This window comes from Aythya ferina (genome assembly GCF_964211825.1).
Source record: "Aythya ferina genome assembly, chromosome: 11".
NCBI lineage: Eukaryota > Metazoa > Chordata > Aves > Anseriformes > Anatidae > Aythya > Aythya ferina.
Window position 1 is genome coordinate 11,010,780 of NC_140307.1, and position 25,697 is coordinate 11,036,476.

At 45.5% G+C, this 25,697-nt stretch overlaps 2 protein-coding genes across 4 annotated transcripts in view; both read left to right on the forward strand.

Moving 5' to 3' along the window:
- The window catches only part of ZNF592 (zinc finger protein 592), a 40,642-nt gene extending 24,700 nt beyond the window's left edge, over positions 1 to 15,942 (forward strand). For 2 of the 3 annotated variants that reach the window (XM_084532326.1, XM_084532327.1), the window contains exons 5-10: positions 2,299 to 2,475; positions 3,265 to 3,424; positions 7,269 to 7,547; positions 8,746 to 8,858; positions 12,575 to 12,710; positions 14,021 to 15,942. In XM_084532326.1, the coding sequence (XP_084388452.1) occupies positions 2,299 to 2,475; positions 3,265 to 3,424; positions 7,269 to 7,547; positions 8,746 to 8,858; positions 12,575 to 12,710; positions 14,021 to 14,557 (1,402 nt within the window). In that variant the 3' untranslated portion in view covers positions 14,558 to 15,942. The remainder of the gene's footprint in view (positions 1 to 2,298; positions 2,476 to 3,264; positions 3,425 to 7,268; positions 7,548 to 8,745; positions 8,859 to 12,574; positions 12,711 to 14,020) is intronic. The other variant, XM_084532328.1, reaches the window with a different exon arrangement.
- A 116-nt stretch (positions 15,943 to 16,058) lies between these two features.
- On the forward strand, positions 16,059 to 25,070 carry SEC11A (SEC11 homolog A, signal peptidase complex subunit). Its single transcript, XM_084532329.1, has 6 exons — positions 16,059 to 16,181; positions 16,357 to 16,466; positions 18,847 to 18,996; positions 22,673 to 22,792; positions 24,379 to 24,436; positions 24,596 to 25,070. The coding sequence occupies exons 1-6, from the start codon at positions 16,131 to 16,133 to the stop codon at positions 24,644 to 24,646; spliced, it is 540 nt and encodes a 179-aa protein (XP_084388455.1). The 5' UTR covers positions 16,059 to 16,130; the 3' UTR covers positions 24,647 to 25,070.
- Positions 25,071 to 25,697: the final 627 nt, after the last annotated feature.

Consider the following 25,697-nt stretch of genomic DNA (forward strand, 5'->3'; position numbering starts at 1 on the left):
AAATGCTGCTTTCCACTTGGCTCCAAGTGTCACCTCCCCCCCTTTCCAGGCACTGTCCAGCTGTCCCCACAGATGTGGCACCATGTAGCACCCCTTTTCCTTCTTGGTGCCACCGGGAATGTTCAGGGGCTGGGTGATGAAAGCGTAGGAAATACTCAGAAGGTTAAAACAACATCTTGTAGCCTTATCTCCTCTCACAGGATTCTTTCCAAGACTTGTACGCCACCCTTCCCTGCCCTGAGGCTATCCTGGAGCCTTCTCTTGCAAGCTATTCCCCCGTGCTTGGGATATGATAGCAGAATTTGTAATTTACAGAAATTACATGGCAAGCCTCTGACATCCTCCATCCACTTTGCTCTGCTAATTAGTTTACTTTATCAAAGTTTGTCCTTCTGGCACTGGGATGCTTGATTACAAAGTGGCTTTTGTTTAAACTTCCATTTACTATAAATTAAATTAACTTGTGATCATTTGACCCCAAGTTAGAACTTATTTCATCCCTAATTCTTTATGAAGTCTTTAGTGCTTGCCAAAACTGAACGTAATGCAGAACCGTTTCATGTTGATTCAGGAAGTGTTTGTGGAAGAAGCCTGTTGAATATTCCTGGGTGTACCAGCTAGAGCTTACTGGCAGGGTTAGTGCTTTTTCTCCCATTTGTACTTGGAAATTTATTCTTCCCTAATAACAGGGTTCTTGGTGTTACTACAATAGAAGCCTCTCTCCCTGGCTCACATGATTGAGGATCAGGCTCGAAGGCAGAACTACTTGAGCAGAGCATTTTCGTGTTTTCCCAAGGACGATACCAGCTGTTGTCACCGCTTCCCTCTGTAAATTCCAGAAAAGAGCGTTTCTGTGTGTATTTTGGGGGAGAGGGTTCGGCTCCTTTGGGCTGGCTTCTGCCTAAGGAGCTTTTGAAGTACAACTTCAAAGCACAGACTGGTTTCCTAAGCGCTGTCGGGAGGCTCATTTGGAGGGAAGGATAATCAGGCAGCTTGTTTGTTTTTGATACAGGCTTGGAGCTCTTCCAGTTGCTAGATAGCTGGGGTCCATCTGCGGCGGTGCCGCTGGTGTGGCGTTCGTGCCGCGGTGCTGGTGAGCACACGAGCACTAACAGCACCATGGGCAAACAGCAAACCTCAGAACGAAGGAAAAAAACATTCACAAAGCAGCTTAACTCCAGCCTCGCTGGAGGAATTTACCCCTTACGTGCCTTTCGTATCCTGCCAGCACGAGAGTTGGTCCCACACGTGCCCAGTCAGGCTCCTCACGGGGAAGTTCCTTCATTGCTGTGGTCAGGACGCGCAGCGTTTGGCTCGAGCAGAGCTCTGCCACGGCTCGTTTTGACTGAATCTTCTTAACAGCAGCTATTCTGGTCCTGGGCCAGACTGGGTGCTGCCACGGGGATGGTGACCCCTGCAGCTGGCGCAGGCGAGGGCAGGTGCCTGCATCCTCACGTGCCCCTGCAGGGTCGGCGTGTGGCTTCCCAGCAGCAGGGTGGATGCTTGGGAGGAGCACTGAAGCCTAAATGTAGTGTGGCTGCAGGCAGTTGTTGCTATCTCGGGGCAGGCCTGTCACAGGAGCGTGCTGGGTGACCCTGGCCCTCCTCCTGGCCCCAGGGCTTTGTTTTAGGCTGCCAAGAAGAACCCTCCGGCTCCACCTGCAACCTCTGCTGCTTCGTCGCAGTCCTCCCAGAGCGTCCCCCCAGCTCCCAGACAAGCGATATCCAGACAGCACCTGGGTCTTAATGATTTTAATGAGCCTAATCAGTTTCTGTTGCTGTTTTCAGTATCTTTGCTGTTGCTGTCATCATTTGCTGTTGCTTAGTGTAGTATGAGAAAAAGCAATTGTACAGGGTTACTGAAGATTTCTTAGCTGAATATTCTTCTTTTGTGTGTGTGAGTGTGCTGGGGATTAACTTTATGATGCTTGTTACTACCTGGAGACCTCATCAGATGCTTCTACTTCAGTTCTTCATTTGCAGCTGTAAAAGACTTGGCTTTCAGAGATACAGGGATGCGTTTTGCTCTACCATATCTTCCTTTGTTCTTTCTGCATCATTGTAGTCTCCGAAGGCTTCTTTTATAGATGCATTCACTTGCCAATTTGTAAGATCTGCCCAGCTTGTGAGTTCCTGTATCGTATTCCTCCTTGATTCTTCTGCGCTGTTACTGAAGAGACTAAACGAGGACCTGCCATAGCCTGGTGCTTGCCTCCCTCTGTGCTGCTTTCCCTTGGTGTGTGCCTTTTGAAAGCAATATTGCAGCTTTAACTTAGCTTCTTCTTCATGTGTCCCCCAGGTGCATCCATTGTGGCAATGTCTTCATGACCCTCGCATTGCTGAAAGTGCACATTCATGAGAAACACTGCGAAGTCTTCCACAAGTGTTCTTTTTGCCCAATGGCCTTCAAGTCAGCAGACAGCACCACGGCTCACATGACCAGCCAGCACCCAGGAGAGCCTCACAAGACGACTCAGTGAGTATTTTGTTATTACCCGTTCTTTTCCTTTGCTGGGTAGTTCCAGAGCTCCCCCTTTCCATCCCATTTTTTTCATTTTTTTTGGTTTCTGTCCTCATATCAGAAAAATAGCTGCCACTGTCTGCTGGCAGAGGTTTGTTCCTAACAACAGGGTGCTCTCCTTGATAGGAATGCAGTCTGCTTGGGTAGGAGGAGAGGAGTTGGGGCTCCTGGTTTTGTTTACATCTGTAAAAGGACCTTAATTGTTATGCTTTGTCCATCAGGAGTCAGAGTGGCACCTTGTGGTAGGTGTCTCCAGGGTAACTGCTGAATCTGGCACTCAAAAGGAAGAGAAAGCTGTGCCATGCAGCGTTGCCCCAAAAAATCACTGGAGAGAAACCTCCTGTTTTTTCCACTTTGTATCAAGCCCTGAGTTAGTGCCAAAAATGTGTAAGGGAGGGAGCATGGAAAGGCAGGATTGAAAGTAATGTGTAGCTAGTATACTTGTGGGTCTGCTCCCCTCCATCTGCACTTACTGACACAAACGTGTAGGTAGTTACACATATGCATATAAGTAAACTTATTTTTAGCAGGCTGTGGTATGTGCCTGGGGCATTTTGTAATTCTTCCCAGTTGAGTTAATGGTTTGGTGGTCCACGTGGGTGTATGTTGACAATACATTGGGAGCGCAGCCCTCGTTAGAAGCCCATCCCTTTTTGAAGTTAACTTGCCAAGATAACTTCTTCCCCTGTCTTCTCAAGATAACTAACGAAGAGAGAGTGAGTTTTCTTTTTTAAATTGTTCCAGGGTGATCTACAAATGTTCTTGTGAGACTGTCTTTAACAAGAAGAAGCTGCTCCAAGAGCACTTTCAGCAGAATACCAACAAGTTGTTAGTGGGCGTGTTTAAGTGTCCGCAGTGTCAGCAGGTCTATATGCAGAAACAGCAGTTAATGCAGCACGTTAAGGTAGGTAACTCCCACCACTTACTGATACGAGGTCCTAGTTTTGAGTTCACGGAGAGTTTGTGTCAACTGTTAAAGGAAATTGGTTGAAGAAGTGGAAGGTTCTTGAGCAATAGTGGAAAAATAGACTGCAAAAACTTACAGTATTATCTGGATACACCAGTTGAGCAATTAGTTGGTAATATTGCAGGCAGTTACTCTCATCTATATCTAATTTAGCTTTGTGACAAAGGCGTACTTTCTACATGTAAATCTTTTTGATTGTTAAACTATTCTATATTAAACCAAGGAAGTGATTAAGCTTGGTAGGAAGCTTTATCTTTGCTTGGGAGGCAGGGAGAAGTGTTCTCTGCTCACAGTATTGCTGGGTTTATATAAGAAAAGCTGGATCTTTTCTTTCTGGAACTCAAACAGGGGAAAAAAAAAAAAAAAAAGAGCAGCTTTGGCTCTTTGGCCACTTCCCCAGCTGCTCCACTTGCCTGCAGAATCACAACAGATCATGAGATGAGAATGACCAAGGCAGAAATAATTGCCCTGGAGTTGCCAGCCTTTGGGATTAGGGTCCCCTGCTTTGTGTGTCCCTGCTGGCACCGCTCCATGGCAGGCCCGGCACAGCATGGGATGCTCAAGGAGATGGTCTGAAGATTGATAGTTCTGGGTGAGCCCAAAAACTTGGTGGAAGTGGTGGTCCAGAGAGTGCTCCAAATCTGCACTCCCACAGTAATAGCTCATATTGCAATAAGCAATGCAGTGATTTCACAGCCATTCGTAGTTCGGTTATACTGATGGGTGAAGTTGTTATGCCACTGTCCATCATGTTTAACAAGTTGTGGCAGTCCAGTGAAGTTCCAGGTGGCTGGAAGAGGGAAACATAACCCCCATTTTTAAAACGGGACAAAAGGAGGATCTAGGAACTACAGGCCAGTCAGTCTCACCTCTGTGCCCAGCAAGACCACAGAGCAGATCCTCCTGGAAACTGTGCTAAGACACATGGAAAACAGGTGATTCGTGACGGCCAACATGACTTCACTGAGTGCAAATCATGCCTGACAAATCCGGTGGCCTTCTACAGCAGGGTTACAGCATTGGTGGGTAAGGGAAGAGCAACTGACATCATCTACCCAGACTTGTGTAAAGCATTTGGCACTGTCCTCCATGATATCTTTGTCTCTAAGTTGGAGAGACATGGATTTGATGGATGGACCATTCGGTGGGTAGGGAACTGGCTGGATGGTTGCACTCAAAGAGTTCTGGTCAACAGCTCAGTGTCTAGGTCCAGTGCCCCAGCGTAAGGGCATGGACCTATTGGTGCAAGTCAGAGGAGGCCACGAGGGTGGTCAGAGGCTGGAGCCCCTCTTCTATGGAACCAGGCTAAGGGAGCTGGGGGTGTTTGGCCTGAAAAAAAGAAGGCCCTGGGGAGACCTCACAGCTTCTGCCAGTGCCTGAAGGGGCTGCAGGAGAGCTGGGGGGGACTCTTTGGGATAAGACAAGGGGTAACGGCTTTAAACTGGAAGGGTAGATTTAGATTAGATATAAGGAAGAAATTCTTCACTCAGAGGGTGGTGAGGCCATCGCCCAGGCTGCCCAGAGAAGCTGTGGGTGCCCCATCCCTGGCAGTGCCCAAGACCAGGCTGGGTGGGATTTGGGCAGCCTGGGCTGCTGGGGAGGGGTCCCTGCCCATGGCAGGGGGTTGGAACCAGATGGTCTTCGAGTCCCTTGCAACCCAAACCATTGTGTGATTCTATGATACGTGTATGAAAAGCACGTTATTGCCCATTTGGTGGTGATTTTTAGCAGGATGCATATGAGGGCTTGCAGATTCAATTATACCATGAATGCGAGCACCACGTTTTCCTGTTGTTTCAGTCAGTATATTTCTGTGCACAGTATCTAACAACACTGGAGGGAAAATTGTCTTGGAAGACTTGCTGGTATCATTCGGAAGGAAGAGCTTGCAAAGTCTTATTTCCCTTTGATTAGCAAAAAACAGTGACTTTTTTTTAATTGGTGACTTTGTTTATACTTACACTTAAAATAGTCAGACAATTCCTTAGCTCGCTCCTAAAAGAGAAAAACATTCAAAACTACTACTTTGCTCTCTCCCCCTTTGCCTTTAACGTGCAAATCTGGAAAGTCTTTGCATGTGTTAATGAATTAAAATTTGAAGCCCTCCTGTGAAGTTGATGATTGCTAATCTTCCTGTATTATAGCTGGGGAAACAGAGTTGAGATTAAGGCTGGGACCTTCAAAGAGGCATTCAGCCCCGATGCTGATGGCTGGGCTTGAGTTGAAGTACTCAGCTTGTTGCAGCTCATTTGCAGATGCCAGGCCCAGGGACCTGCCTGCAGCAGTTTGTGTACTGTCGATGTCAGGGTGCTGGTGCAAAACTTGTAAAATATTTTAACCACTGTATTTGGCCATCAACGTGTCTTTGAGATTTTAATTGAAAAAGGCTTTTTGGCTGTGGCAGGGTAGTAATTGCATTAACCCATCACTTCTACTTGGTCCCAGTCCTTTATGCAGTATAGCGTTTGTAGGAGGTGTTGTCTGGTCTGTGCCCCCATGAAAAACAAAGAAACCGTGTGGCTTCTCATCTTTCCTGACTTTCCGTTGTTAAAGGATAAGAGAGGAGTTGGAAGGTCTGGGTCCTGTTATTGATTCTGCAATGAAGTCAGTTCACTTTTCTGTGCTCCTTTCTTTTTCCTCCAGTGGTGTAATAACAGGAGGAATGGAGTAATGGGTGCTAATGTACTCCTTGCTCATAAAACACTCCTGAGAGTTCCAGATGGGGATAAAGGTGAAGTGTTCATGTTACCCTAAATAGCTGGCCATGCTGCGGAGCAGCTGCCATTGCCCTGCGATTTCGTGAAGGAGCTTCTGCGGACAGCAGCTGGATCAGGTGCAAAGCGCAGTCTTCTCAGATGAGATTTTGTGTTTTGAAGTTTGTGTTTGGTGTCTAACCCGAGGAAAGACTTCCAAAGGCCTGGGGCCTTCGTGTGTTGAAACATTACCCGTTATTAATTACTGTGCACAATTAAACCTCTAAATTATCCTTTTGTGTGGATGAGCTGTTGTTGTTCCTAGGGGAATTTCTTGAGGTTTCTTTGGTATGTTGCTATTTTATTTCCTTTTGCTTTCCCACAGCTCTTCAATTCTGGATTATTTTCTTTATGTTCAATTTTCTTTGTTAAAACAACTTTTTTTGGGGGACAGGGATTTTGGCCTGTTGAACAACCAAAGAGCCTGAAAACATATTCCATATAAGGCTGGTTTCTGGCTTTGTGCTTGCTTTTATTTGTCAGGAGCAAAGTTTTGAACTGTGAAAATGTAAATAGCAGTAGGCATTGTGGAATTAAAGAAAATAAGGTTGGAGAAACTGAGAGGTTGTCTCTTCCCTTCCCTTGAGCAAAGATCAAGCAGCTTTGGAGCCCCCAAGATAACAGCAAACATTTCGCTCAGCATTTACCAAAGCAATGTGTTTTTAGAGCTTAGGCTCTTGAAATAATGACAATTAGCATTTCTCTCTCATTACATCTTCCCTTTTTAACCAGAGTTCTCAGAGCTCATCCAAAATGTTAAACAGACAGCACCAAGGAGCTGCTGTTGTCACGCAGGAAGCATAAATAGAAGCTTCGTCTTTCTTGGGAAAATCTCTTGTTGGGGAAAGCGCTGCAGCCAGCTTCAAGGGGAAATGGGACAATATACAAGAGTAAGACACTAACATAGTGTTTGGAGGGGGGCTTAAATTATTTATTTAGATAATAGGTGTTAGTTATTTATAGATAAAGGTGTATTATACAAATTATATATTAATGTTATGTTTGATTTGATTATTTTTGTTGTCCAGGGTGTTCATGGAGTCCCTCAGAATCCTGAGGAGCTTTTAAGCTTTCGCCAGAAGTCTGAGAAGTCATCGAGGAACCAGGTTCATAACCTACCAAAGGAGCTGTCAGTAGCCAATGGGACGTCCCACTCATCTCTGCCGAGGAAGGACATGAGGATGGAAGGACACAATCCCGAATCCAAGTCCAGACTGAGAAGAACTGGTTGGACTTGCAAGGAGTGTTCACAGTGGATTCCTGATCGGGAAACCTACGTGTCCCACATGAAGAGAAGTCATGGAAGGGTAAGGACTCATATGAAACACTTTAGCTTGGTAACAACATTTTTAGCAAGCCAGACTGATAATCATTAATATTTGAGGCAAAAAGAAACTGATAATCTGTTTGCCAGCTCATTGAGGAATAAGAGTAGAGCCAGGAGAAAGAACAAGGTAGCCTGTTGTAAGCACACTTTCTGTCCTTGATCATATACTGCACAACCTGTGTACCTTATTGTTTTTTTTGTTCCTTCTCCCACTACATCTAATGCCAGGCTTTGTTGTTTGGGTAAGCGGATGGAAAGTCATGTCTTCTCCAGTTGCTGGTTCAACAGTCGGATCTAAATAAAGCTGGAGAAGGACATACAGTTCCTCTCTAGTGACACTATTATTTGGTAGATATCATGGTACATCTAATTGGGGAAGACTCCTGTAACAGATACATGCTGTGCGCAGAGGTATCGTTATAGGAACCGTAAATCTCAATTTTGTTGGTTTTATCCAGCTCAGGCCTTGTGTTGCCTTGACCTAGTTCTGTCAAGTTAATTCTTAACTTGCTTGCAGAACACAGGCCAAGATGTCGTGTGTGCCAGATTTTGTAGTACTTTGGCATCAGGACTTCTTGTTTGATGTACTGAATCACCCTGTTTTGAGTCCCATGAGAAGAGGCTGTCAAAATCTGGATCATCGTCTTTGATTCCTTCTAGCTTGACTGGGGGAATGGAATGCTAGGTTGCCCACCTGACAAATATCAAGAGAAGAAGATTAGGGCAGGGTGAGAGTGCCATTTGAATTCTATAGGTTTGCCAAATAGTTCAGTAAATACTTGTATTTATTTAAAAAGTCTAAGGGAAGGGTAGACTTGGCAGATGTGTACTTCGCACTGGGGTCTTGCCTTTGTCTGGGTGAGAATGGACCTTCCCCTGAATTAATTCTGCAGAGGGTCTTGTAATGAAATGAGCCCACAGCAAAAACATCTAATGCAATTCCCATTTAATAATACTAATTTTAAAAAGCATATGCTTTAACTAATTCTGTTTTTTATAATTAACTAACTGTTGGGCTGAGTATAAGTGAAACCCCAAAATATCAGTGATCTTTAATAGTGGAAGAGCAATATTCTGCACGTGAGAGGTAAGGTCCAGATGTACAGCATGGGAAAGTTAGAATCCAGTCAGTACCTTTTGTCTCCCTGTTACTAAAAGATGTTTCTGTTCTTCTGTAGTCTGTGAAGAGGTATCCCTGTCGACAGTGTGAACGCTCATTTAACGCCTCCAACAGTCTGCGTAGACACATCCGCAATAATCACGACACAGCAAAGAAAGTTTACACTTGCTGGTACGTACTAAATACCACGTTTCAAATTTCTACTCAATAGCAGGCTAATCTTTCAAGTTCCGAGCTATTTGTAATAGATCGTGTCTGCTCCAATCTACTCCAGGATAGAAATTACTGAGAGAGAGTGAGAAGACTATTTTAGACATGAGAGACTTGGTGGCTAAAGTAAGTCCTTGATTTGGACTGCATAATACCTTTTGGAAACTTAGGGTAAGGTTTGATTTTGAGATCTGCAGGTGCAAAGAGAATTATGTTGCATGCCCTTGTGGAACAGCTGATAAAATCTGGGGCCAATCCTTTGCTGCTTTGTGGCTTGTGTAATTGTGCATCACTCACGTGCCTTCCCCTTGGAAAAAAGGTGTGTAAACTGCTAATGAATCTAGGGCACCAGGTCTTGCCACCACTTTGCACAGGCAGAACTGACTGCGCAAACTGCAGGGTGGTGGAGAATTAAGCTTCCTGGGTTTGTTTCAGAAGATGCACCTCAAAATTGGAAAATGGATTTGGAGACCTCAGAGGAACTACGTGAATCAGCAGTGAATGAAAGTTGTTGCCGGTGAACATATTTTAACTGTGAATACAATGTCAGTTAAGGACAGAGCTCAGTGCTTACAAAACTGCCTCTGCAACTGTTCTCATCTACTGTTGCAGAATAAGTCATACAGTGAGCAATCATGCGGACTTGATTCCTGTCTCAGGTTCTCAGATATCCTTCTAAAAAACATGGAATTAAAGTACATTTGTGTATGAAGGGAAGTTTGCAGTGACGTAGGGTACAGGATTTTTTTAAACTAAAATCTTGGCTTAATGCAAGTGTTTCTGAAGAGTGTGCTATTGCTTTACTGCACTTAAATTACTAAAAGCCTATTCTGAAGAGTACATCTCTCATGTACTCTGTCTGTGGATTGCATAGTGAGCCACAGTAGCTTTTTAAAAATGGATGAAGGATTGGTATCACCACAGGGCCTGATAGGAGTAAATTCCCAACCCATTTTCCAGCCAGGAATTATACATTTTCCATTTCCTGTAACTGCGCTGTGACTTGCAGCCTCTGGAGGAAATGAAACATTGGCTCCCAGTACTCCCCGAATTCATTCTGCTTTAAGTTTGTGGACGATGGTCTTTGGAGTCTTTGGAGATGGTCTTTTTGTGCTCTTGGTTTGTATAAATCTATTCTCTCTGGATCGGTTGTTTTCCAAGTGGGGTGTATAAGAATCAAAATGAAAATAAGGTCTAGCCAGGAAGGATTTGCATACAAATAACCTGGGGTGTGCCAACCTACTAGCTCGTACAGACCCTAGAGTCCAGTTCTTCTGTTACTTCTCAGCATGCAGTTGTGGATCCATAGTTTACCCAAGGGTTTGTGGTCATGCCATATTCACATCAGACGCAGCTACGAATTCAAGTGAATTGTGGTTGTATTTAATTCTCAAGTTCATAGTTGCTCCTTCTCAAAATCTGCTGATGAAGTCGTAACTGGACAGTGGTTGTGTCCTCTTTAATTGTTCTAGTGGAAGACTTAGTGAAATCATAGCACCCTTCACATTAGGTCTCTTCCTTGAAAATCTTATGCCAGAGTCTCCAACAGCTGCTTTTTATTTGGATCCAAGGTCTTCTGGATGGTCTTCCCTTTGTCAGCTAGTTGACCTCAGTGCATCTCTACCAAGCCTCTGTGGCCGTGTTCCTCCCTATCTACATACCCTGTCTTTGTCTGCCCTTGGTGTCTCCTCCAGCTGCCTTTATGCGTGTGTGCCTTAGACCCGAGAACAGCTTCTACACCAGGAGATGCGGAAGACTCTCCGTCCCTTGGGTCTTTTCCAAAACCTGTTTCTGAACTGGCTCAATCCCTTTTAGGTAGTGCAGAGTGCTGTTATAAAAATCACCTTCATTACTACCACTTGTGATTCCTTCATCTCTCTGAATTCCTCTTTGGCTCCTTTCTGCACTCAAAGGCATCACGTCTCTGCTGCTGCTTTCCTTTTTTGCTTGGGTGCTGTTGTTTTTCTTTTTCCTACCAGGCACTTTGTATCAGTCCTGATGCCTTAACTTCACATCATCCTCTACTCCTGAATTTCCACGTGAAGGCCAGGAAGTATAAGTGAAGTTTGTTATTGAATCCATTAGTCAAGTATTTCGGAGACTCCATTGTGCTGTCTTGTAGTTGTCCTCTCACTTCTAACATTTCAAGCTGTGATTTCCCCTTCTCCCTTGGCCATGCGTAGGCCTCTGCCTTCTGTTAACTTTGTCGGGCAAAATCAGTGCTGGAGGTTTTGATTAAACACCCTCATGCCAAGTTTGTCACTGGAATAATTAGGAAAGCATCTTTTAGCAACTTTTCCCATCTTTTCCCATGAAAAGAATTCCAAATTAAAACAAGTTGCAAGATACTCTGATGTTTTATGTATTTTCTTTCATAGTGTACTTGGTTATTGTTATCGGAACTTGCTCTGGTTTTCCCAGTCTCAAGTACAAACTGTCTGGAATGCTTGATTTTCAACTTGTTTATTTTTGATAAATGCCACTTACTAACCTCTCATCTTGCCTTCATGAGGGAGAAAAATTCCATCATTATTAAATATTGATTTATCATCCAACCGGTTCCTGTTAAAAAACAGAAATATTCAGTGAGCAGTTCTGTATTTTCATATTGTTACTGACAGTTGTTTAATTTCCATCCAGTAGAGAAGCTGGAAGATCAGTAGGAATCATCCTGTCTGCTGTTAAAAATGTCTTTGTTGCCCAGAGACACTTAATCTCCGATGTGCTGCTTTTCATCCCCTGCTGCCTACATTTCAGCTGCAATTTTGTGCATTTCAGAGAAGTCTGATATTACTTGCCTCATTGCTTGGGTCAATGCATAGCTTATGGACCGTCCCTATGTCATGCTGGCAGCCTGCAGAAGAGCACAAAGTCCATCTTGGGTGTCCCAGTTGCTAATCATAATACTCTGCATGCTTGACCGTGCTGCAGAGGGGTGGTTTATGTGCCTGCGAGACCTGGCACTTACTTGCAGTAGACCTTGGTCACCCAGAAGGGCCGGTGAATAGCTGGCTCAACCCTTCCACATCTCCTTTTGAAATGCCACTGTGGTTTCCGGCACCTCTTGAAGCCTTCCAAGTTTTAAGGTGCGGTTACGCGTAAATGATGCATTTGTGAGTGTTCCTGACTAGATTCTTGTTATCAAGGCAGGAAGTGCAGAGGTTTTGTAAGAATTTTAAGCGCGCTGTGGTAAATATGGTCTTGTGGATGTGATGCTGCACCGGTGTGTGGGAGTTCTGGGTGCAGGACCTGGTTTTGCTGCAGGGCTCCCCTGTGTTCCACAAGTCATGAGGTCTCTCAACTGAGAGCTGTTTTTCTCCCATTCTTTTTCCATCTTGATTATTTACCTTGTGCTTGTGTGGCATGTATCACAGTGGGCCTGATCTCCCCTCATCCCTGTGTTTATTAAGTACTGTACTGTAAATAATGTGTGTCCTACTTTCGTTCTCATTCATACTTACTGTGGTAAGCTCTAAACTGTTCTAGATTCGTCAGGGATAATATTTTATTATTAAAACGGTGATTTGCTGCCTCTTTCGGTAATCTAATAGTACGTTACTCACCAGCTTCTGTCTTCAATGACACCTCTTGGTTTGGCACGTAACGAAGAGCTGTTAGGATGAAATGAACAGTTGGGCATCTCCCTTAATAAATTTTCTTCCTTTTTTGTTTCCAAGGTACTGCACAGATGAGAATCAGACATTTCCTCAGCCATTCATGCTGGAGAATCACATCAGCCTCATGCATGGCATCAAAAACCCAGACTTATCCCAGATGGCCAAAGCAAAAGCTCCAGAGAGAGACGCAGCAGAAGTAACTGATATTCTTATTTTTTTGTTAAAGTGTACCTTGCAAGCAGCTGTCCACTCAGGGTGTTGTGTCGAGCTGCAGCCTTGTGGCAGTAAAGCCCTCTCACATCCATTGGGCAGATTGCCCTCCTCTTCTGTAAACTCCATACAGTTTGTTGCTTTCTAGAAGTGTTGTGATATGAACTGAAAGCGCAGCTGAGCTGTGGCAGCACAAGGGCAATGTATTTTGCATTTTTCAATTATTTTTGAATGTGTGGCCCTGTCTCTAACTGACCATTTTCCAGGCTGCTTTGTAACCAGAACTAATTTGGGTCTGTTTTTACCCTCATTTTCCCTTGCCATGGTGTTGTTTCATTTAGGTGTATGAGCATGGTGCATTTTTCTGCTTTCTCTCGTTTTTTTGTTTGTTTGTTTGTTTTTTACTGTATGTTACATAAGAGAATGGTGTTCCTCCTAAGTAGGACTGTGCAATTTTTTTTTCAGCAAACATTCAACTGATTTTATTTTGGGTTGATTTGGAGTGCAGGATTGCCTGGCTGGGTTTCTTTGTTCCGTTTACTTTAAAAATAGCAGTAGGTTTTCCTTATTACTGCTGTTTGTCATTCATCAGTACCGTAGCACAGAGGGACTGTAACCAAGACTGAGTCCCCTCTGTATTTATGCTGTATTTGTATTGTGGTCACAGGCATAGTGAAAGGGAAACCTGGAACTCACTTCCATGAGCTGTTGGCTGCTTCCTCGAAGCAGAGCTGATGTGTCTAGGGCAGTTTGCTTCGTACAGCTCTAGTTGTGTCTGCAAATACAAGCCTAAGTGTGTGTAAAACAAAGACTGCACAATCCTGCTGGATAAGGAGATAACAAAATCACATGAAGGGACATATGTGAGCAAGCCATCCTTGTGGGAGGAAAGGCACGCTGTGGGATTGTAAGACAGAGGGGATGAGTTAATGAGAGATGGCACAAAGAAAATGCCTGAGTAGAGGGGAAAATGTTCAAGTTCACCTTCGCATCACGTTTCTGCCCAGCCAGCCCCTCCCAGAGCTCCCATCTCACTTTGCAGGACAGCATCTGAGATCCTGTGTGTTGGGATGGAGGATGGACTAGGCATTGCAGTAACCCCGAGGTGTTTAGGTGGTGTTAGGGAAGACAATGCAAGAAGAGCCCATAGGCATGCCATTATTTAGTTTGTAACAAAAGACATAAATACATTCGCTCTCAGAGGTCTTCAAATGCATGTGTGGAATTTAGCAAGCTAAGACTTATTCTTACATGGTTTTGAACAATAATGTAATGTTTTCCATCTTACTTTTTAAGGCAAGATCTCCAAAGAGGATGGCAACGGATGAGCTGGGTCAGGCAGAGACCACTGCAGGTTCAGACGCGCCGTCAGCCAAAAAACTGAAAGCGCATTGGAAATGTGCTAAATGTGGATTTGCAACAGACATCAGTACTGAGTTTCAGGAACACATACCTCAGCACAAGACAGACAGCTCCACGTATCAGTGCTTGTTCTGCGGCTTGTGTTACACGTCTCACATCTCTCTGAACAGACACCTCTTCATCGTTCACAAAGTAAAAGATGAGGAGGAAGAGGAGGAGGAGGAGGAGGAAGAAGAAGAGGAGGAGGAGCAGGAGGAGGAAGAAGAGGAAAGGGAGAAGTTACAGGCAGAGATGAATGAGAACGGACATGAGGGGTATAATGGCGAGATGAACACTACGGTGGAAGAAGAAAACCTGAAATGCAAAGAGTGCAAAACTGACTCAGCTCTTTGTGAACACAGGCAGACGTGTGGTGTGGAGGGTCCTAATAGCACCTCTCAGAACAATCATTCAAAGTCTCTTAAGACTTAAAAACAAAAACAAAATGAAACAAAAACCCTTTTGGTCTGTTGGGGTTTTTTGTTTGGGGGTTTTTACTTAAAATACTGGGTGGGGATGGGGCAAATCTTTGAAATATTCTGTTGATTTCTTGGGATGGACATTGCTTTCCGTTAACTTCCATTTGTAAGGGAAATTTAAAAAGGAAAAAACCCTGCCATTTCATCCTAAGCACTAACTCTCTGCCAGATCAGAGAGGTGAAAAGGGAAAGCAGGGCCAGAATCCTCGCTGGAGCTTGTCCAACTCCTGAGGATCAAGGAGCACTTTCTGCAGCTGCAGTTTCCTAAAGATGAGCTCTCCTCCTTTGAGTGTGCGCTGCCTCAGCCTCTGCCCAGAGCCCCTGCCTTGCCTTCCCTGTCTCGCTTTCTTTCTTCTCCTATTTATGACTTATTTTTCTCTTCCCATCCTGCCTTTGTTATACTCATTTTAATTCATAATGCTGTCTCAGCAGAACACACTCCTCAGAACTGCCCTTGGCCGATCTGAGGTTGTCTGTGTTCCGCAGGACAGGCTCAAGCTGTACCCCAGCTTCCGTTTATTTTACTGCCCTAAATAACAACCTTATTTTCCGAAAGGTAACTTAATGAAATGTCACAAATCTTACTCACCCTGAAAGAGAGTTTCAATCACTGTCATCCAGTGTGAGAGTGGGTGGGTATGGCACTTCGCCTCTGCACCAGGAAGGCGCAATGGGGACGGGGTGTTGTGGTCCCTGGAGCAGAAAATCTTCCTCCCAGGGCTGCCTGTGACCGTAGTGTCTCTGGGTGGCTGAGATGCCCGTGTCCTGGTGGCATCAGTGGGGAGAAGTCCCCAGAGAGGTGCTGGCAGAGCTGGGCTGCCCCTGCTGCCACTCACCCTTGGGCTCAAGCTCCTTCCCTAGCCCTTCCCTAGCGCTTCTCCCCCCGGCTCGGTGTCATCCAGTTCTTCGGAGGCGATTATTTCCCCGTGGTCATATTGACTCTGTCCCTGCTGTTCCCTCGCTCGTCCCCCTGGCACACACATGCTTCGTGTAATATAATTATCTCCTGTACCATTTTTTTTTTTATGTTGAGCCAGAATCCTGCTCGTTATTGTTTACTATGACAATGTTTAAATAATTTAAGAACTATTTATCTTATTGCATTCGAATCGCTCACTTTCTTGTCTCAATGTGTTTTGATACGAACAGTTTGGACTCTTTGTATTTTTTGATACTGTGTACATTAGCCTAGGGAATGTTTTACGAGGTAGCCTACGTAGAGTAACGATAGCGGGGGGCACTCCCAAGCCATCACATAACCTATTTAATCCGCAGCGGCGTTTGTGCCTTGCTACGATGTTTACTTCAAAGTATTTCAAATAAAAGCATCCAACAGTGGTCCGTGCTTGCTTGGCGGCGGCGGGGCGGAGACGGAGGGACCGAGGGAGCCGGGGGGAGCCTCGCCCCCGTCCCCGCCTCGTCCGGGGAGGCCCCGGGGCCGCCCCCTCTCTCCTCCCCCCGACGGGGCGGGATCGGAAGCGGCGGGGGGAAGCGGAAGGGGCGCGGGGCCCGGCGCGGCAGCGGCGATGCTGTCGCTGGACTTTTTGGACGATGTGCGCCGCATGAACCGCCGGCAGGTGCGGGGCCGGGATGGGATGGGATGGGATGGGATGGGATGGGATGGGATGGGATGGGATGGGATGGGATGGGATGGGATGGGATGGGATGGGATGGGATGGGGGGCGCCGGCGGTGGGGTCCGGGCTGACCTCGCTGCCCCTTCTCGCCCCCTCCCCTTCCCCCTTTCCCCCAGCTCTACTACCAGGTGCTGAACTTCGGCATGATCGTCTCGTCCGCGCTGATGATCTGGAAGGGGCTGATGGTGGTGACGGGCAGCGAGAGCCCCATCGTGGTGGTGCTCAGGTACAGCCGCGGGTCTGCTGCGGGAGGCGGCCTGGGCGGCGGGGGGGTGGTCGCGGTCATGGTCATGGTCATGGGGTGATGGTCGTGGCCATGGAGATAGTCACCAGCATTCGTGGTTGTGGTCGTGGGCACAGTCGTGGTGATGGGCATGGGCACGGTGGTGGTTGCAGTCACGGTCATTCATGGTTGTGGTCATGGGCACAGTCATGGTCGTGGGCACGGTGGTGGTCATGGCCATGGCCGTGGGCATGGGTATGGTCCTGCTCAGGGTGGTCGTGGTTGTGGTCATGGGCGTGGTGGTGGTGCTCCAGGCTCTCTGCCCCCCCTGGAGGATCTAAAGACATGATCATGATCTAAAGACACACGGCAGCAGCAGACCCTGCCTGCAGCCCAGCCACCAGGCCCTGGCTGGGCAAGAGCCTCTCTAAGAGGGGAGAAGAAGTAACACCCAAAGGGAGGCTGCAGAGAGGTTGGAGCCAGGATCTTCTTGGTGGTGCCCACTGTCAGGACCTCTCAACGTCAGGAAGCACTCCTGTGCTGTGTGAGTGACTGAGCACTGGCACAGTTGCCCAGAGAGGCTGTGGAGTCTATCTTCTTAGATCTTCAAACCCACGTGGATGTGGACCTGGGCGACCTGCTCTTGGTGTCCCTGCTTGAGCAGGGTTTGGACCAGGTGGCATCCAGAAGTCCCTTCCAACCTCAGCCGTTCTGTGGAGGAGGTAGGCAGAACGTGTTGCCTGATGTAAGAATAACATCTTACTTTTCTGCTTCTGTCAGCCGGCAAACGTGTGTGTTACGGGGGTAACCCTCAGGAAGGAGATGCGGAAGAAACCAGAGGACTTCAAAGACATATGGCAGGAGCTCCACCCAGCCGCTTCTGCCGAAACTTGTGGAAAAATGCGCGGCAGTGTGGGTGAAGGCAGACGTGGGGAAGGAAGGCCTTGGAGCAGGGAGCCTGGCACCACTGACAGAGCCACTGCTTGGGGCATCACCGCTGTATGAAAGCAGAGTTTGTGGTGGAGCTCACGTCTCAGCGAGGCTGGTGGCTGACAGTCCCCCTGGTACAGGCTGTAGCAGCAGGACATCGCAGTGCAGTTACCTCCTGCCTGCCTCTCTTGTTGCTACACGAGTAGCTGAAGTGTGTGACAAGTCTGGATTAATGTAAAAAGAGGTTGAAATCTTTGAGGTGCCAGGAAATAAACTCTTACAGTGAGGAGGAGTTTATCTTTGAGTGGGAGCAGGCTTGCTGCTAAAATACCCAGTGAGCGTTGTTAGTGTTGTGTTGCATCCTCACGAGTATCCACTATCTGTCCCTTCACGGCTGCTCATTTTTTTCCCTGGCCTTCTAGTGAGCTGTAGCCATGCCCTCATACATGTGTGGCTGAAAATAAGGGATACCACTGTCAGTGAATGTGTTTCAGATGTTGCACGTTGCCTCACAAAAGCACGATGCCGTGGGTACTACCGCTGTTATTTGTGTCCTCCTGCTTACTGGGACAAATTCCCGTTGCTGGCGTTCTCAGGCAGCTGTTGGGTGCTGGCACTGTCAGGCGCCGCGTGCGTATTGCACAGGTCATGTTCTGTCGCTGCCTTGGCCTTTCGGTGCGTTTCTACATCAGCGTTAATTGCGGCGTGCCATTTAGCAAGACTCATACAAATTGAAGGAGGTGGCACTCCTGACGGATCTGTGAAGTTCAGGGGAGACATTCTGCCCCGCACCTCCCAGTGAGTAGGACGGGGGCCATTAGGTCACGTCCCTTCTTCGGCAATGCGATCTTATCTTCTGAAGAGCAGCTTCTGCACTGTCTTGCGATAAAACAGAAGTACACCCAGTACTTTAAAGTTCATTGTTTCCTTTTGTGCTGCATTATTTATTTGGAATTAAGAAGGTTAAGTATTTTGTAACAATTGCCATTTACAAGACAGGAGAAAAATAGCTTGAATAGCGGTGCCTGGGATGAGGCAGTTAAGCAAAGTGATGAATCACAATAACAAATTTTTAGCACACCCGTCTGTTTGTTCCAGATGGGAATATAAATGCCTGTATGTTTTCAGTGCTTTGCTCACAAAGATCATGTATCTACCTGTACGAAAAAATGAACTTTAAAATGCTACCCATCGCTGTAGTACTGCCAGTGTAGCACTTCGAGCTGATTGCTCAGAGGCAGAGTTGCTGCTGCTTGTCGTCAGCCCAGTTACTATGAAGAGAGCAGAAGGCTTTTCCTATTTGGTATGTTCTTAACGCTGGCTGCTGGCAGTGCTCTTTTCCTAATGAGTCCAAGTTAAGAACCTTGCAAGATCTTTCTTAAAAGACTATAAACTCCAAAGCCTGATTCTGAGTGTTTAAATATTGCTCAATTGCTCCTCTTCTCTTTTGCAGTGGAAGCATGGAGCCTGCGTTTCACAGAGGAGATCTCCTGTTCCTAACAAACCGAATTGAAGATCCAATCAGAGTGGGAGAAATCGTGGTCTTTAGGATAGAAGGAAGGGAAATTCCTATAGTCCATCGTGTCCTGAAAATTCATGAGAAGTATGTCCAAATTTGGTGGCTTTTGCAGTTATCTAATTAATTGTATTTTTCCTCATCTCCTTGGCTAAAAGAATGGTGAAAGTTCAGTAACAGGTATCCTGCTGCCGGAAGTAACATCGAAGTTTCAGACAGACCAAATCTGGCCTCTGGTTTCCTTATGAGGGTCAGCTGGCAGAATTCACAAGCTGGGGAGTCTGTACTAGTATCCTGAGCTCCCTGTGTCACTTAATGTCTCCTGTGCCATGGTTTCCACCCCAAATTCCTGTGTTGTCTCCTCTAGGTGTGGCTGGGTTTGTATGTGTGAAGTGACTCTTGTTTGTAGAGGTAGAACTTTATGGAAGAAGGGCATTTTGTGTGTAGCATACGCTACTATTTCAAAGCTTCTTTTTTGGTCCAGGTTCCTGCTCTCGTATAGGGGCAGGGTGTTTCTGTAGGAATTTTTGCATTGCTATGCTCAGGGCTCCTAGATGTGCTGCACTGTGTACTCTTCATTCTCAAAATGTTTAGCAGGGTGCGTGTCTGAAGGACTGAAAAACAATGTCGTTCCCGTTTGGTTTTCCATGCAAGGCTTTTTCTGCAGTTGTGAGCCTTCAGGGGCAGTCCAGGGGGATATGAGCCAGCCCCGTGAGGGATTCAGGTGAAAACCAAACCTTGAACCAAATCCCTCTTTATTCAAGCAAGCTCTGAGAAGAGGGCAACAACTGGGTGGTGTCCCAACACCTGCTTCTGCTGAGTAAATGCCTGCTGCATTATGGATGGACTAGAGCTGTACCAGGGCTCAGAGATCTGTTCATAGATTTAGTGAATCACCTGAATCACATGTAAAGGTGGCATTTGAGGGTTGCTGTAGACAGATGAGGTTGATGGGATGGGGAGGTTCTCTCTCCCCAAGCATTCGTAGCAGCCACAGCTACTGGGACGTGCAGACCACATGTCTGACCCAATTTCGAGCTCAAACAGCGTCATGCATGTGAATAGTTCAGCTTAAATCTTGGCTGAGAGAGGGTGACATCTCCCCCAGTTGACAGAACAGATTGTTTGCTGTACCGAGTTGTTCTGCACCCAAAACTTGCAACGATGGTTTAGTCACTTTTCAGAGTACTGGTTTTGATACCATTAATTTAAAAATCAAAATAAGGTCGTTATATGTAGTAAATCTGGTATCTAATGCTGCACATGCACTTTTTGAGATGTCTTGGGAACGCTTTTAGGTGAAACACTACTTTCCTTCTCCCCTCATCAGAGCCTCATCTGGGCTCTGGTGCTGCTGCATGGGCTGATGATTGAAGAGGCGAGAAAAGTCAGGGTCCTCTCTCTGCTCTCAGTGTATGGGAAGGAGGAGCAGAAATCTACATGCAGTGTGACAGTTTCTCTCCAGATAATCACCACCTTTTTTTTTTTTTTTTTTTTGCCTGGCTTTATCTCAGCACTAGGTATTAAGGTATCCATCACCTTTTTTTTTTAATTAAAATGTAACAGGACCATAGTACCAGTCCTAGATGTTGTGAAGTCAAGCCATTCTCCTGTATTTTTCCTTTCGTTTTAAAATAAGACAAACCCTTGGGTTAGTAAAGATAAAACTGAAAAATGAGTACTGTGACCTGAAGCTGGGCATCGAAAGCAGCTCATACTCTAAGGTATCAGTTGCTTCGCTCACTAATTGAAGAATATTTTTCCAGTGAGAATTTCGAATTCAGGAATGTCCTCCGAGTAGACAGAGTCCAGTTTCTTTCTGTAGTCACGGACAGTATGAAAACTGAAAAGTCTCTGTGAAAGCTAATGGGGGTGTCAAAATGAAGGTAAACAGGACAACCCTGTTGCCCATGATTTTGCGGCAGCTTGGGTTCCAGTTCACATCACTATTGTTTCAGTGCAAAAATGTTTTTTTACTTGCTAGCCTTTTCTTCATGTTCAGAGTGAAATGGGGTTCATTCGTTATCACTAAGCACAGAGTCTGCGAAGTTAGGTACTTAGTGGTTTTGGTGCAGGAAAGCCAGACCAGCTTTCACTTCACCTTTCGGACAGCAGAGCAGCCCTACTGAGAGATTCTCACACTGGTTCGTGATGCAGCATTGAACCTTTCCAGTAAGATGTTGTGCTACTACACCATTAGTTTTCAGAATTGAAACTACATTATCTGCACCTTTGGGTATCTTCATCTTTTTCCAGACCGTATCTGTAAGCTCCTAGGGTTTTTGCTGTTCCCACACTGGGAGCCAGATGTGCTTTGAAGAGAGATCTGTCCTTTTTTTCCCTCCTCTTTTTCCCTTCCAAGCTTCTCATGTCAAGTAACACAGATTGGTATTCGGAAATGATGAAAACGGTAGGAGCTCTGAAGGTCTGCGTGCTTTCCCATGCTGTATTTGATCTGTTGTTTATGTGAGCAAGCCTACAGAATCAAGCAACAGGAATGCTGCCGCTCAGCATCTGCCTTCAGGTGACACAGGGAGATGACAGGGGCCAGCTGATCTCTGAGCAGTGGCACAAGCTGCTGCTTCGACACAAGCATTGCCAGGTGTCCAGAAAGCAGGATGGAAATGCCTGGGGAAGTATGCAAAGCATGGTGTGTAAGGCTAGAGCATAACAGCAGCTGTTTCCGGGTCAGAGCAAAGGTTTGTCTACCACTGGATCCTGTTTCTGACAAGCTAACTAATTCACCTAAGGACAAACTAAAAACTGGAGAGTGTGCAGTGATGATTTCCCTGCTTTCTGCAAATTATGGTTTCGAGCAAGAAGTGATAGATCTGTATTAATGGCCCCACTTACTCCTTTACGTGGGATATCTAGTCACTTTTTGAACTGATGTAATTTTTTGCCATCCAAACTATCCCACCACAGAGAGACGTGGTTTAGTTTGCACTGCGTTAGTTATGCATTGCACCTTCTCTCACTTGTTTTAACTTGTTACCTCTGAGTTTTGTTTGATGTCCTCTAGGTGTTGTATCAGAAGAGGCAGTGAAAAGCTGCTTGATAGTTGCTCATTTAAATTGGACTACCATCATATCTCTCATCAGTCCTGTCTGTTCCAGGCTGAAGAGTCCTGGTCTGTTGCTTCTTGTATGGAAATGGTTCCAGACCTCGTTAACTATTTCTGAACCTTTGCCAGTTTTCCTCTTCATTTCAGAAAAGGATGTAGGGGGTTCAGAACTACACAGAGCATTCAAGATGCAGGCACATCGTGAGTTCATACAGTATCATAATGGTATTGTTTGTTTTGTTCTGTCCCCCTTTCTTAATAATTTCTAAGCTTCAGCTTGCTTCTGACTGCTACTGAGTAGAGCTATACCCTTGAACGCCAGAATCACATTTTGGGTGGTAGTGCCGAGCCCAGAGTCCAACATATGTATATAAAGCACAAGAAGCATCAACATGAGAGGGGTCAAAAACAGAGAGACAATAGCTGCACCTTCACTAGAAATGGCTCATCCTGCTGGTTCTGATCTTAAACTCTGCAGGAAAGCTTGGCTTGGGCCAGAATTCATTCTTCCATTTGCATTTTTTTCCCCTCAAACAATCTTCTTTCCTCTGCGCTCAAGAGTTTCCGTCTTTCATCCTGCTCAAACATCAAGAACACAATTGCTTTATTATCTTTATGTTAGTCTCAACATGCTTGTTCTAAAGCAGCTCTTGAAAAGTTCTTTTTCTCTGATTTATCTGTCCATCTTATCTTTGCTAGGCAAAACGGTGACATCAAATTTTTGACAAAGGGAGACAATAATGCTGTTGATGACAGAGGGCTGTACAAACGAGGGCAACATTGGCTGGAGAAGAAGGACGTAGTAGGAAGAGCAAGAGGGTAAGTGAAATTGAGGAAGTTGCAGCTTTTTGCGTTGCTCTTCCCCAACGCCGGCTGTTAATCCCGCTCTCCCTGAACTCACCCTGCTGGGTTTTTGTGACTGTTTCAAAAGGTACCACCAAGAGTTAAAAGACGAAGGTAATTCAGTTCTGAGCTTGTTTAAGTGAAGGTGTCAAGCTGTGAGCTGCATCCTGAGATTTTGACGTTGAATGGACACCAGTGCAAAGGCAGTGCATGCTCAGGCATTTAGGCACGATGAGAATTTTTATCAAAATTGTTTTGCAAGTCAGAGTCTTTCCAGGGAAGTGAGATCTGACTTTCTAATGTGGAATCCCCTGTGTGCAAGATAAGGTTCTCAATTGGTACAGGTTATCATCAGTTGATGGAGGCCCGAGAGCATGCTTGCTTAGTATTTCTTTCCTCCTTCTCACAGGAGGAAACAACCACCTGTTTCTAATCTCCATGGCTTGGTTGGCCTTTTGGTCTAAGAGTTGTCCTTTTTCCTGAGGACCTTCCTTCAGTTAGACAAAAGAGCTTCAGTACTCACAATATCGACAGAACTTGGTCTTCCTGATAACTGCAGTAAAATTAAAACAAAAACAAACAATAACCAAACCAAACCCTCTCCCCTCACCATTAAGCTTTTTTCATATTCCAGATCATGCATAAGCATGTCACTTCAGTTAACCATCAAGAGTATTAGAATAATTGGGATTAGATAGCTGACTCAGGGCTGTTTAGATTTTGCTCTTTGCTATAGCAGTCGATAAGGTTTCTACAAGCTAAACTGTTTTTGTGCCAAATCCATCCATCCCAAGGCAGGTCCACTGTTGTTCGTTTATTTTAAATCGATTCTTTGCAAACCTGATACTAATTATCCCTCCCTCCCTCTTCAGAAAACAAGCTGCTATTACACCCATGTTTTATTTCCAGTGGTTGGCGTTAGGAGCCTGCTGGCACCTGGATGTGGATTTACTGTGTTGAAAGGAGCTGGGGAAATAGGACTAGTGACAAGCTGCAGGTGGTGACTGCTGAACTGGGTTGAATTGCCTTGCAGCACACCACGCATAATGAGCAATTTGATTGACTTTGCCTTGTTCGATCCAAGGGAACCTGCCTTTTGGCCAGGCCTCTGCTCCTTTTACAGTGGCCCTCAGGAAAGCTAGCCTGTTTGAAGATGCAAGCAAGGGAGCACTGGTGATAACCTTTTTCCCAGCAGTACCTCAATAGGTCTGATTGCTTCAAGGTGCCATTGAGCTCTTGAGGGCCAAGAACCTAAAGGGTTGATAGGAAAAAATCACCACTTATGTTAGTAGAGGTAAAGAACCCCATCAGGCAGGAATGAAGGCAGCCTGCTTCTGCACCTCTGCTGAAGAAGGCAGAGGCTAAAACACGCACTGGGGTTGCATATCCACTCAGTGCCTGCTGCTGTGGCTTTCCTGCTTGGCAGGAAGAATCCCAAGATGTTTAACCATAACAGCTAGCTATACAAAACATGCTTGTACAGCAAGCACTTCCTTTGTACAGAGCAGTGCCTATTCCGTGTGCAACCTTGAATACTCTCCTTCTTATTTCTGTCTTTGTAGATTTGTGCCCTATATTGGAATAGTGACCATCTTAATGAATGATTATCCAAAATTTAAGGTAAGAGTTCTTTAATCTTTTCCCCACTTCTTCCACCCCAGCTAAAATTACCTCATGAGAACTTGGTGTGCAGAGTGCTGTTTGCCCTGTATGTTTGCTGTTGTTTCTGCATCTTTAGATGTGAGTGCACACTCTTGTCTCTTCTGCTTTCTCTTGCAGTACGCAGTCCTCTTTCTACTGGGTTTATTTGTGCTGGTCCATCGAGAGTAGCCTGTTGCAGTGAAGTACGCAGCGAAGATGCCATGGATTTTGTAGAGGAACATTTTAAGTAGGTGATGGTCCAATGTGCCGGGAGGAAGAAGAAAACATACATTTCAAAGCTTCTTGCAAGTTTGGGTTTGTTTTGTTTTATACTGCGTAAGGGCAAATGTTTGTCACAGTATTTCCAATGGTTTGTCACATTTTAGCATTTTTAGTGAGTTTTTATATTAAAAATTTAAGCCAAACTGTTCAGTGTTTGTACTTTGAAGCTGAGCTTCCTCTCCAAGTGCCTACAGGACTGTGTCCTCTAAGTCTGTGCCTCCACTGGGCAAGACCTCTCCCCATGCTGACTGAACTGTCAAATGGTGATGTGTGGAGGTGATTTTTTTTTCCAATTCAGAACTGGAATAAAGATTTTGCATCTCGCCCAGTATGAGCCCGCCATGTTCGTTGTTATTGCCCAGCTTCCCTGTGCGAGGTTGGGTTTTGCCATCGCAGACTGACTCCTAGAGCCCAGTGAACTGACTTGTCCCCTCGTTACAGATCGGCAGCTGCCCCTCTCATTTGTTTTTGGAGAATAAGCAGTCCTGAGCTGTAGATCTCTTCAACTTTTCTGTGTTCCTGTAAATCACACTGAAATAATCTGCTTAAGGACTGCGATGTCTTTTGGGCAGAAGATGACAAAGGATTACTTTGTGCATAAGCACTAAGTAACAGAAGATTTGTGATGGGAAATATCCATAGCTGTTTAGCAGGGATGATTTAGTAGGATGGAATAGGCTTTTTTTTTTTTTTTTACACTTTAGAAATAGGATTTGGGTCTCCACAGCTGGCCATGTCTTACAGCTCATCTGGAAGCTACTTTCTGGCTGAACCCCAACTACACAGAGGTTTTAAAGAAGAAAACACTCATTGCCACATGCAATTGCTTGTTTTCTGAGCTTCCCTGTCTGGTTAGTGATCCTGCTTGTATAGATGTGTCAGAGGAGAGTCTGACGAGGAGATATAAAGCAGAGGCTCAGTACTTATCTGCTTCTAAGCAAATTTGTGCCGCTTGGCA